A 13,110-nucleotide genomic window follows, 5' to 3' on the forward strand; every position below is an offset into this window, starting at 1 on the left:
TCTCAGGCTAAGTAGACAAGATGCAGCTTTGGCGACTCCACTTTTTATAGCCTCACTCTTCTGCCCTCTGACTTTAAGTGACCTGGGCAGTCCCCTCCCTTCTGTCTGTTGGTAAAATGAGGATAATCCAGACCTCATGCCCCCAGGGCCTTGTCAGGAAGGGCTAATGAGGGCAGGGCAAGGGAGTACCGATAGTTTGAACGATGGTCAGTCCTCCTTTGGGGCTAGCCAAAGGGGGTAAAAAGCAGGGCTCACTCAGCTGGGCCTCTAGAGCAGGTCTGCAAAAGGCTTTGAAGAAGAAAAGTGCTGCGGAGGTGCTAAGTCGCAGCCAAGAGACCAGGCCCTGTGCCAGGGGGGTCAGGTCCGGGCCGCGGCGGCCGCGGTTTCGGGCTCAGGCCAATTTTGCAGGCGCGGGTAAAGTTCACGCGGCCCGCTCCCTTCGGAGCGGCCAGGAGGGGACAGGCCAGGATGGGAACGCGGCGAGAGAGGCGGCGCAGGCTCCGGAGGCGCGGGCTCCGGGCCGGGTTTTCCCCGAAGCCTTCGGCGGCGGCGCTGCCGAGCGAGAGAGGCTGAGGGCTTGCCGCCGCCGCGGCTCGTTCTCTCCCCTCCTCCTTTGTGAGGGGAAGGGAGCGAGTCCATTCCACGGCCTGCGCCCGCTCCGCGCTCCACTCCGGGTTTTTCAGGCGGCCGCGACGGCGCTGGGTAAAATGGCAGTGCTGAGCCTCGTGTCGGAGTGAGGGGGACTCGGAGGAGAGTGGGGCGCTCTAGCTGCTCAGTCCCGCCGCCCGCCCGCCCGCCTGCCCGCCCGCCGCCGCCGCCGCCGCGCAGCAGCCTCGGTCCGGGCCGTGGCCGGGGAGGCGAGGCAGGGCGCCCGCCGGAGCAGCGCTCCTACTCTGCCTCCCGGCGCCCCGTCCGCCGCCGCGCGCCCTCCAGCCCGCCCGTCCCGGGTCCCCCCTCCCCCCCGCTCCCTCCCTCCTTTCCCGCCCCCTCCCCCTCGCCTCCCTCCCTCCCTCCCTCCTCCTTTCTCCGGCAGCAGAAAGCGGAGAGTCACAGCGGGGCCAGGCCCTGGGGAGCGGAGCCTCCACCGCCCCCCTCATTCCCAGGCAAGGGCTTGGGGGGAATGAGCCGGGAGAGCCGGGTCCCGAGCCGCCAGAGCCGGGAGCAGCTGAGCCGCCGGCGCCTCGGCTGCCGCCGCCGCCTCCTCCTCCTCCTCCGCCGCCAGCCCGGAGCCTGAGCCGGCGGGGCGGGGGGGAGAGGAGCGAGCGCAGCGCAGCAGCGGAGCCCCGCGAGGCCCGCCCGGGCGGGTGGGGAGGGCAGCCCGGGGGACTCGGCCCCGGGGCGGGGTGGGAGGGGGGAGAAGACGAAGACAGGGCCGGGTCTCTCCGCGGACGAGACAGCGGGGATCATGGCCGCGCAGGTCGCCCCCGCCGCCGCCAGCAGCCTGGGCAACCCGCCGCCGCCGCCCTCGGAGCTGAAGAAAGCCGAGCAGCAACAGCGGGAGGAGGCGGGGGGCGAGGCGGCGGCGGCAGCGGCCGAGCGCGGGGAAATGAAGGCTGCCGCCGGGCAGGAAAGCGAGGGCCCCTCTCTGGGGCCGCCGCAGCCGCTGGGAAAGGAGCTGCAGGACGGGGCCGAGAGCAATGGGGGTGGCGGCGGCGGCGGAGCCGGCAGCGGCGGCGGGCCCGGCGCGGAGCCGGACCTGAAGAACTCGAACGGGAACGCGGGCCCTAGGCCCGCCCTGAACAATAACCTCACGGAGCCGCCCGGCGGCGGCGGCGGCGGCAGCAGCGACGGGGTGGGGGCGCCTCCTCACTCAGCCGCGGCCGCCCTGCCGCCCCCAGCCTACGGCTTCGGGCAACCCTACGGCCGGAGCCCGTCTGCCGTCGCCGCCGCGGCGGCCGCCGTCTTCCACCAACAACATGGCGGACAACAAAGCCCTGGCCTGGCAGCGCTGCAGAGCGGCGGTGGCGGGGGCCTGGAGCCCTACGCCGGGCCCCAGCAGAACTCGCACGACCACGGCTTCCCCAACCACCAGTACAACTCCTACTACCCCAACCGCAGCGCCTACCCCCCGCCTCCCCAGGCCTACGCGCTGAGCTCCCCGAGAGGTGGCACTCCGGGCTCCGGCGCGGCGGCCGCCGGCTCCAAGCCGCCTCCCTCCTCCAGCGCCTCTGCCTCCTCGTCGTCTTCGTCCTTCGCTCAGCAGCGCTTCGGGGCCATGGGGGGAGGCGGCCCCTCAGCGGCCGGCGGGGGAACTCCCCAGCCCACCGCCACCCCCACCCTCAACCAACTGCTCACGTCGCCCAGCTCGGCCCGGGGCTACCAGGGCTACCCCGGGGGTGACTACGGCGGCGGGCCCCAGGACGGGGGCGCGGGCAAAGGCCCGGCGGACATGGCCTCGCAGTGCTGGGGGGCTGCGGCGGCGGCGGCGGCGGCGGCAGCGGCCGCCTCGGGAGGGGCCCAACAAAGGAGCCACCACGCGCCCATGAGCCCCGGGAGCAGCGGCGGCGGGGGGCAGCCGCTCGCCCGGACCCCTCAGGTACACAGCTGAGTGGGGAGGGGGCTGGGGCTAGCGGGGCCGGGGGGTGGGTGGCGGCTGCGGGGAGCAGGCCCCGGCCGTGGGCTCCCCTCAGCCTTGGGCCCCCACTGCCGGGGAGCTGCCATTGTCTGGCTCTTCTCTCTTAAAATGGCTGCCTGTCTGCCTTCCTCTCCTTCCCTCGATCAGCCTTTGTGTGAGGCTTTTCCAGAGGTGTCTGTCCGGTTTCTCCTCCTCCGCTGGTCCTTTCGAACTCTGGGGGTTTCCAGGGGGGTGCAGAGCAAAGTGTGCCTGGAAGGGCCAGGCCCGGGTGAGGGGGTGCTGGGGGTTCAGGTTAGGGGTGTAAGCAGTGTCAGGAACCCAGGAGAAAGCAGCAACGTTTTCTTGCTCACCTGCCGCTCCTCTGTCCCCCTTGCCTTCCTCTAGGCCGTTCCCCAATATATGCTTTTAAAGAGTGGCCCCTAGGGCTCGGGGGACCTCGGGGGAGAGCTGGGGCCTGCTTGGGGGCAGCTGGAGGCCGACTGTGGTTCGCTCTGGGCCGCCCGGGCCACCCTTTGCTTTAGTCTCCGCCGGCCCAGTGGCCTGGGCTTCTCTCTGGAAGTGCTGGTAAACAGCTGAGTGATTGGAGTAGTAAGTGCAGATTGCTTTGGTTTGGGATTTGAATTATGGAGGTAAAATCCTTCTGTCAAAGCCAGGAGACAGTTGGTCTTAGGTTGACATCCTATCTGTGATCTGATTGGCTCCCCATCTTCTGCTCTTGGCCATTTATAATTGCCTCTGATGTAATGGTACAACAATCCTGATGAGCTCATAAACTTTTACACTCTGCTTTTCTGCCAGTGATAACCCAAACCATCGCTGCCACTATTCGCCTTTTATTCCAGAGCTGAAATTGGCTGTGACCTTGAGGAGGGAGGTTTAAGCAGCAATACTGTATCAGCAGGAGCAGAGTCCCAGACAGGCTGCCCTTGTTACATTGTGTCTGAAACAAAAGAGGAGGCGATGGCATTTTGCTTGCACCTTGGATTTATTTTGCTTGTTACGTTTTATGCAGTCTGAAATAGATTCTGTGTTGTTGGAACAGTAGCTGAGTTTTTCTCTACAATGGGTTTGCTGTTTGTTTTCGTTTTGTGACTTTCCTGATGGTATAAATGAGTTCTTTGATGGCTCTGAAGATACATTTGTCTTGAGTAGTTTTTGACACTGTTCACTTACACTGTTCGTTTACAGAACTGAAATTATTTTACTGGCTTTTTTTTTTTATTAAACGCAAATGTGAGATCTGTAGGGGAAGATCTTGTTAATATTTCTCTGAGAGCTGGGAGCAGTCTGATAATTTGATACTAGGTTCCAGAGTTCTTCAAGGCTAGTCTCTTTGTTTACATGTTGAATCTTGTTAACACTTCTTTTGTTAATTGAACTTTGGGAGCTCAGCTCAGTTGAAGAAGATGCTGATGTCTGTCCTGGTCTAGAGAGATCTTCATTCTCCTAAAGGCTTGCTTTAGGATATTTCTGACTAGTTTCTGGAATATCTCTGTTTTGTCATCAGTACTTTAGAGCTTCAAAATAGAGACTTGCCACTATTTTTCTTTGTGTTTTAAGTTGTGTGACTTTTTTTCTTCCCTTCTAAGGTGTAAATGATGATCTACAGTGACATTTTTGGTTGCCACTTTTCGGTGCCTTTTTGTACTTTTCATTTTATTTTCCTTTGCTTTCCTATTTTCGGGTGCTTTTCTCAGGAATCCCAGGTCCCTTTTGGAGTCATCTTTTCAAAGAGGGGAGAAGCCCCCTCAGGTTCCCATTCCCAGCGGTTGGACCCTTGCTAGATCCTGCTCATGTAGAACAGTGATTCCTTGTGTCCATCCCCTCCCTGTCCTCCACCACTTTTGTACTCTTGTGTTGAGCTGGGAACTTTGAGAATAGTCATGTAAGGCAGCTCTGCCGTGATGCTACAATCTTCCCTGATGTTCTTCATCTGTGTGAGAATGGCTAAATACTCATTTTTCCCCTGCTGCCTGAGTGATAAGTTCTGACTTGGAAGACAGAGTGCACACATTCCCAGTCATCCTGGTATTTTCTCTTACTTTTGTTTTGAATAAGAACTTTACCTTTCTTGAACTATTATTAGAGGAAATAATTGGGAGTGTTTGAGTTAAGGTCTCATGTACTCTAGAATGTTCTGGGACTTAAAATGTATATGTATCTGTCTCTGTCTCCCAAATGCTAGGGTTACAAGCCGGAGCTATGTTTTGTTTGTTTTTAATCAACATTTGTGGTACAGTAATTTCTGGTTTTGGTCATTAAATAATTGCGCATTCCCTGTGTGTCTAGGTACTAGCCATGTGTTTTGTCCAGGGAACATAAGGATGTGGGCCAAGTGCTTGTTTAGAACCTCAGTGTGCTGCTGTTGGATGACTTTGGGGGTGGGAGGCTCCAGTACTCAAGATAGATTTCTATTCAATTTCAATTTTAGTTCTGAGATGCAGGGAATGAGCTGGAGAGCAGTAACTTGTGGAAGAGATAGTACAACTTTAGTTTTGTAAGCTTTATGTGTGTATAGCAGTCTAGGTGTCTAATAGTAGTCCCTTGGGATGTAGGGAAATAGGCGTTGCTCTGAGATTCTCTTGCTACTTGAGAATAAACCTGTCATACCTTTTGAAGTTTGAGGCTGGTTTTGAACTCTTGTTCTTCCTGTCTCCACCCCTGAAGTTACGGAATCTGTGTGTGCATGGTTTGCTAGGCCTGTTTTTGTTTTTGTAGATTTTTAAAATTGATGTGAATGTGTTTGTGTACCTATATGAGTTTATGTGCACCAGATGTGTGCAGATGACAGAAGTGGCCAGAGGTGTCCGATTCCCTGAAACAGTTATGGCCGGTCGTGAGATGCATGATATGGGTGCTGGGAACCGAATGAACCCAGGTCCTCTGCAAGAGCAGTAAGTGCTCTTATACTCAGGTCTGTCTTGACAGCCCTAGGCCAGGGGTTTTATGTAGTGCTGGGAGTTGAACCTGGAATTTCATAGATGCTGGGTAAGCACTCTGCCAATGCTAGTCCCCAGGTATTAAGGATGGTTACCTCTCTCCTCCACCCAGGCATAGGTGGAAGAGGCTTTTTGTTTTTTTTGTTTGTTTTTTATTTTAGGGCTGGGTGTGTTAACTCTTGGGAGGCAGAGGCAGGTAGATCTCTTGAATTCTAGACCAGCATGGTCTACAGAGTGAGTTTTAGGCCAGCCAGAGTTGAATTATGAGACCCAATCTCAAAACAAAACAACAAAAGAATATTTTTCTTCTAATGGTTGATTAGGTAAGATGATGATGATATTTGGCTTTGTTTTTATGAAATAAAGATTAGTGTTTTTCATAGGAACTAGCACAAGCACAGTGAAGTTTTTCCTTCATCCTTTTAATCACCAGTAGCACGTTTCAAGGGTTTGAGTGGTGTGATGGCACAGTTTTAGGACGCCTGTATGCATGGTTTATGTAAAGCTTTTCCTGTGGGTTGCTTTTAACAGGAACATCTTGAGAGTAATACTAGTTTATTATAGTGAAAATGCAGAATACAGCCTGGTGAGGTCCTGTGTATGTGTGTGAGGTGGAGGGAGAAGGAACAGAAGTTTGAAGCCAACTTGAGCCACAGAGACCTCGTCATAAAACGAATGGGAACTGTAGTGAGTAGTTCTGGATTTGGCTGCAGACACTGGTGGTTAGTTTCTACTGTGGACTGTTAGCTGAGATTCCAGACCTCTGGGAAACAGACACAAGACTCCTGTACTTGTCAGGATGCCTGCCTATTGGCAGATACTCTGAGCTGGCTGGACTACAGAACAATTGGAGTTTTCTCAACTCAGGAGGGGAGGGGCCAGGAAAACCACACTGACAGTACAGCTGTGGATACTTGATCATGTTTGTCTACTGTCCATGGTGGTGTGTGATGGGATTGGGTTATGACGCCAGAAGGGAGGGACAGCAAGGTTGAGTTCTTCAGGATTAATCTCTACAAGAACTTTTTAAAGTTACAGCACCCATCCTCCATGTTATAAAGTCTGATGAGCAGAACCTGCTATAACCTTCATATACATGTCAACATATACATATGTTGACATGTTCATATGTTCGATCAACATATGAACATGTCAACATATGTATAGGTGTGCTGTCAGCTACAATATGTGTTTCACATAGCATTTGGTGAACTTTTTTAAATGTGAGAGTAGGCTAACGAAGTAATGGACTAGGCCCTTTCCTGTTCTCAGCGCCTGAAGATTGTATTGATTTGCTTAAAATCTTTTTAAGTTTTAGAAGCAATAGCAACATGCAGTTGTATGATATTTAAGAGCCAGGAATGACAATTGATACCTGGGTTCCTGTATTTACAAGGCTGAGGCAGGAAGACCATATGTAGCCACCAGCCTTGACTACCTAAAGAAATCCTGTATTGTATCAAGGAGGAAAAAGTATGGTGGCACATACTTGTCATCCCAGGTAGGGAGCCTGAGGAAGCATGAAGATTCCTGATTTTCGAGATAACCAGAGCTACATAGCAAGACTCAGTATTAAAACAAACCAGTGAAATACACAGAATAAATTGCTAACTGAATAGTATCCTTCCAGTGAACTATGCTTCCTTGAGCTTTGAAAGACATCCTGAATCCTCCTCCTTTTATTTATTTTATTTTAGATTGGTCCTCAATTGCACACTGAGTTTTTTGTTGCCTAGTGGTTAAGGGTCAGAGCTTGCACTTCAGGAGTGAGGGAGGTTCGGGTCCCATATGAAACTGACCCAGAGCAAGTAAATCATTTGCATTTTCAGTTAAATGAAGCTGATGGACCAAATAATCTTTCTTCTTAAGTAGTCTCCACCCACCTGCCTGGTGTATGTCTGAGTGTTTGAGATATGGTCCTGATGTGTGTATCTTAGATTGGCTTTCAAACTCCTTAATCTTCCTGGGTTTGGGCAGGAATTTCAGTGGTGTTTTGAAGCTATCTTTCTTCCCCTAGGCTTAATGAACCCCAAGTTGTTTCCTGGCATTTGCAGGGACAATCTTGGAGAAGTTGAATGTTACATAGAGAAAATTCGTCTCAAAAAACTGTTAATCTGTTCATTATGTATTTCCTCTGGTTGGAGGTTTCAGAACAGTGAAGGTATGGAATACTAGGTGGACTTCAGTAAGATGTAAAATTGTTGCTTTAGAATCCCCAGGAGGCTCACTGCTGGGGTGGGATGGGAAGTAGGCATTGATACAATGTAACATCAGCATACTACTTTGAGGACTTTGAGGCAGGGGCGGGTGGTTAGGGAGGTGGGGAGAGGTAGCATTTAGCTCTTGAGACAAGGTGTTTGGGCAGGTCTAGGTCTGGTTTGGGCGGTTGGTTGTAATCTGAATGCCTGGACTTGCCCTGTAAGTTTTGCTGAGAGAAACAAAAGTTCCGAGCCTGGAACAGGAAAAACCAAGTATTAGATGGGGAATTCTTTAGGTTGTTTTCCTCCTGCCCTGGTTTAAAGAACTACATGGTATGGCTCGCTGTAGTCCTGATAGTAGGTATTACCCCAGCACACCTGAATTCCTCATTTTTTTTTCGTCTTTTACTAGTTTAGAAGTGTAATTTCTGCATATTGGATCTGTGCTGGAGGGAAACTTGCCTCTGCAGAGGAGGAATAAAGGTAGAAGAAACAGTGTTTGATAATTCTCTGCTTGACACAGCTTCTTCTCTGAAGGAAGTGAATGTTTCAGAGCTTTGTGTAAATACTTGCTGAGCTGTCGATATGTACCCAGGAGGTTTCTGTTCTAAGATGTAAACGGCTCTATAGAATGTTTGACAGGCAAATTAATAAACATTTTTCAGGCAAAGATAATGCTAGGCGCCTCACAAGGTAGAATGAAATAACCCTGAAAAGGGCTAGAGAAGAAGGTAGTGCATGCAGCATGTGTGTGGGCATGCAGGACAGAGAGGTGTGCAGAGGATCTGTAAGAACTACAAGGAAAAGTTGCTCTGTGGCTTGAGTCCATGCTGAGTTGAAGAAATGAAACTTTGTTAAAAGTCAGTTGTAGTTACATAGAGAAGTTTGGAAAGAGCGCCTTAAGTTTCAGTAGTGAAGTAAGTTAAGTGTGTTCAGAAGCTTGGCTTAGGGGACTCTGAGTTAAAGCCTTGTTCTTTGGAGAAGGATTTGTAGTTTGGCATGAAGTCTTGGATTGGATTTACATTTCTGGAATACCAGAAAGGAGAAAGATGCTGAAGGTTCACTGTTAGCCTCCCTCTCTTGTTCAGCTGTGTATTATAAACCTCCTCGCTTAAGGACCAGGCATGTTTATATCGTCTTTACAGGGCTGCTCTATAATACACATGCTAAAAGTCTTCTCATCTCTCCAGTTCTAGGTCAGATGACTAGATCCTATTTCAAGGGTTTAGAAATCTCCACTTTATATTAATATTTCTGGATTTAATCCTTCAGTGATAACTTTCTTTTTTATGGAGAAGGAAGAACCTGATTTGGTAGCCTTGTAAAATGACCAGAATAATCTTGTCATTGACTTTTAAAACTAAATCCAGGGAGCTGGGTGTGGTGTCCCGCACTTATAATTCCAGATTTGAAAGGAAGAGGCAGGTGGATCTCTGCCTTTAAGGCCAGCCAGGGCTACATAGTGAGACCTTGTCTTACCACTACCTCTCTCTACTCCCCGCTCCAAATGAACTAAATCCACATCACAAAAAGATGTTTCTGTTGTTGTTTTTTAGTTTTGTTTTAAAGATAGTGTTCTGTGAGAGCCTATTTGATTTAGTTTACATAATGGCAGGGACTATGAATGTAATTAGTGGCTATGACAGTCATTTTTAGGTTCAGCTCTGTTAGAGAGGCTATCAGCTTGGTGCCATTGACTTTGACTGTCCATATTGGGTTTTTTGTTTTTTTGTTTTTTTTTCCAGACAGGGTTTCTCTGTGTAGCCCTGGCTGTCCTGGAACTCACTCTGTAGACCAGGCTGGCCTTGAACTCAGAAATCCACCTGCCTCTGCCTCCCAAGTGCTGGGATTAAAGGTGTGCGCCACCACCGCCCGGCAACTGTCCATATTGTTGAGGCCTTTCTCATTACGAAGGTAAGATTATTAGAGCTGCAGTCTTGCTGCTGAGAGCATCATTTCCAGATCAGAAGATCTGGAGATCAGCGGGGGTGAGGAATGGGCCCAAGTACTTAATGCTGGCTAGATACTAGGAAAGGATTTAAAAGGTAGGGACAGAGCCAGGTGTGAAGGTATATGCCTACAATCGTAGTATTTGGAAGGCTTGAGGCTGGAGAATCGCTTCAGGGTCAACCCAGCCTGCTGTACTTTGAAGGCTGTTTCAACCCCACTCATTCCCTAGAAAAGATGGAGGCAATATCTACTGTAAAGTAATTGAGTTCTTTTGGGCTGTGTGCATACATCTAGAAAACTTGACAAAATGGTTTGCTGTGCGTGTATAGATAGCCAGGCGGTGGCACACACCTAGCACTTGGGAGGCAGAGGCAGGCGGGTCTGTGTGAGTTCAAGAGGCCAGCTTGCTCTACAGAGCTAGTTCTAGGACGGCAAGGCTGCCAGAGAAACCCTTTCTTGGGGGAAAAAAAGTATAGAGGCTGAAGGGAATCAGGAGTTGAGGGGTAGTCAGGATTGAGCAGGCTTCAGAGCTCGGAGAGCGATTTAGATGTGGAGCACTTGACAAGCTAGATATTCTCAAAGAGAAAAAATTAAAATATTAACTTGCCCTTTATCTGTAATGATTGCCAATTTCATACCTTTGTTGAACCCAGACTGTGTAGTTATTTCTGGACTTCTAGTTTACTTTAGTGTTATAGATAGTATACTAACCACAAAATTACTGAAAAAGAATGGCTGCATGGGCTTGGTGGGTTTTTTTTTGGCTGTGTTGGATTCTGCTAAGTTCTAGACCAGTTTGTGGGTAATAATAATTTCTGCATTTGGGTTTTGCCATTGAGTTGTATATTCTGGATAGCCGTGTAGTTGTGGTAGTTCAGTTTTGTTGGTAAATCTGTACAATGTTCTTCAAGTTAGCTGAATTTTCTTTGCAAATTATTAGTGTGAGTGAATATCATATGTATTGAGGTGCCAGAAAAGAAGTACGATTCCTTGGAGTTAGAGTCAGAGGTGGTGGTAAGCCAGCCAGTGTGGGTGCTGGGAACTGAACTCAAGTCCTCTGGAACAGGAAGCATTCTAAACCACTGAGCCATTTCCCTAAACAATAGTGCTAAGATACAGTGCTTGCTTAGACTGCATTCTTTATCTCTAAAGGGCTGCAATTGTGCTCAAGCTGAGTTGCTGCAGACCTTACACTCCTTGGGTTGGATAAGACTGCATATGTGTGGTTTGCCGTAGTCCCTTTAGAGAAGTGGCTTCAATATTGTTTATTAGAGCTACACACACACTTACTCCTTATGTAGCCTCTGAAATGCAATGGTTGTGATTTTTCTCACCTACTGGTCTTTGTGTTTGAGCCTGGCACTTGTGAAGGACATCAGTGGATGCTTAATACCCAAGTGTGAATTGTGTGGCCAGTGTCAAGCCACTTATAACAGAAAAATGCTTCCTTCTGCAAGTGGATAGGTTATACTGCACCAGTGTGGAAGTGTGTATTTTCCTTTAAAACTCTGTGTGTGTGTGTGTGTGTGTGTGTGTGTGTGTGTGTGTAAAACTGAGTAATTGAGTAATTGCCATGAAGTGTAGAGATCAGAGGACAGTTTACCTGGTGGAATTGATACACCTTGTTGCACTTTGCATGCAGGGTTAGAAGGTGTTGGGTGCAGACCTTGCTTGTTATTAACAAATAGTTTTACCCACAAAGCCGTCTTGTCAGCTGTGCAAGTATGGAATCTTGATACAGATTCTAATTTAGAAATATCTCTTTCTTTCTTGGGGCAGTGGTGGTGCATGGTTTTAATCCCAGTACTTCAGAGGGAGGTGGATTCCTGAGTTTGAGACAAGCCTGGTTTTCAGAGATCCAGGACACCCAGGGCTACACAGAGAAACCCTGTTTCCAAAACCAACCAACCAAAGAAATCTTCCAACTCATATCTCTTTAAACTTTCTTGCCTTGGGGTTTTTGCATGTTGGGAAAGTGAACATATATCACAGTGCGTTTGTTTTGGGTGGTAGGTGTCTGGACTTGAAGGTGAGCTCCTTAATCCCACATGGTGTCCGGTCTTTAGCTATTTACATATCTGAGTGTGCGCATGGGCATCACACATGCATGAGCCCACTGAGTTCAGAAGAGGGCATTGGATCTCCTGGTACTGGAGTTCCAGGTAGTTGTGAGCTGCTGTGTGGGTTTTGGGAACTCAACTCCAGCCTCCTTGTGTTCTGAAGAGCAGAAAGCACTCATAGCACCAAGCCCTAGTCCATATTTTAGAGGAATCAAGTTAGGGTAAACAGTGACTTTAGTAACTATTGAGTGAATTTGTCCATCGCCCATTGAAATGGAAAGGTGTTTGGTTTTTATATTGCATGTGAAGAAGGTGTCTGAAGGAGGTTTTGTCAGTTACTTGTACCTATTTCCCAGTGGCTTCTGTGTAGTGTAAGAGTGGACTGGAGTGGGAACAAGCCAAGAATGCATTCCAGCCAGCTGCAGAGGGAATTCCATCCCTAAATGTTAACCTAAGTGTTGGTTATGGTGCATATTAGAAATCACCCAGTAATCCAGGACAGAATTTTGTCATCCTCCAGGAAGTTATGTTGATACTGAATACTACTGGGCTTTGGGTTCTGGGCTGTATGTCCTCTGCAGCCCCAGAGAGCATGGCTTGCCTCATCACCCCATGAAGAGGAGACCAGCCAGTGTGCTGCTCCCCACCTGCCTTCTTGCATTTGACCAAGTCTGCAGTGTTAGGTATTAGATCCCCTTTCCCTTGGCATTGGCACATGCATGATTTTCTGTGGCTCAGCAGCCGCAGCCAAGATTTCTATATGCTTTTTACTCTTAAACTTGTTAGCTTTCAGCTTGCTTGTTTATCTCCCTTAAAAGACCCCCTTACACAACCCCAAGATGTAGCACCAGTGTGACGGTGGGGGGGTTGAGGGGGGAAGGGAGTGTTAGGAGGGGTCGGTGTGATACTTATTTAAATGGCTATTTAAGAAAACCATTTACTGGGTGTCTTGGTTTGTTTTCCTCTTGTTTTTCTTTCCTTGCTTACAGCCTGCTCGTTAAGCCTTCCCAGCAAAGGTGCATTGAGCCTGCCTGTTCATGACTGAGTATGTACTTTGACTTTAAGAACAGTATGAATTTGGCTATGTGGTAGAGGACTAAAGACTATATAGTTTGGGGTACATCCTTTTAAGGTTCTACCCAGTAATTTCCCTGGAAATGGAGTGGACATCATAGCTTTCTTCGGTCCTTAGCAAACATGTTACCTAGGCAGAAATGCTGTGATTGCTTGCTGTGTTTCTTGTCATGTCTTTGCTGGTAAACACAGATGGCTTTGTCTTTACCGTTTGAACAGCATTCTGAGGTTCTGCTCTGATCCTGAGGTTGCAGAATTCACAGGCTGGTCCTACTTTAGTCTAGAGCTTGAAACTCTTTATCTTCCAGTTCAGA

At 49.4% G+C, this 13,110-nt stretch overlaps 1 protein-coding gene across 3 annotated transcripts in view; it reads left to right on the forward strand.

Annotated features, from left to right (window-relative positions):
• The first annotated feature begins 1,083 nt into the window (after positions 1–1,083).
• Positions 1,084–13,110, forward strand: part of Arid1a (AT-rich interaction domain 1A) — a 75,818-nt gene continuing 63,791 nt past the window's right edge. Inside the window, exon 1 of one of the 3 annotated variants that reach the window (XM_076934017.1) lies at positions 1,084–1,103. Coding sequence is in view for 2 of the 3 variants with exons in the window: in XM_076934016.1 (XP_076790131.1) it covers positions 1,406–2,536 (1,131 nt within the window). In the remaining variant the exon portion in view is untranslated. Of the gene's footprint in view, positions 1,104–1,337; positions 2,537–13,110 lie in introns of those variants that run through there. The other 2 variants (XM_076934016.1, XM_034501916.2) reach the window with 2 other exon arrangements.

This window comes from Arvicanthis niloticus, chromosome 5, assembly GCF_011762505.2.
Source record: "Arvicanthis niloticus isolate mArvNil1 chromosome 5, mArvNil1.pat.X, whole genome shotgun sequence".
NCBI lineage: Eukaryota > Metazoa > Chordata > Mammalia > Rodentia > Muridae > Arvicanthis > Arvicanthis niloticus.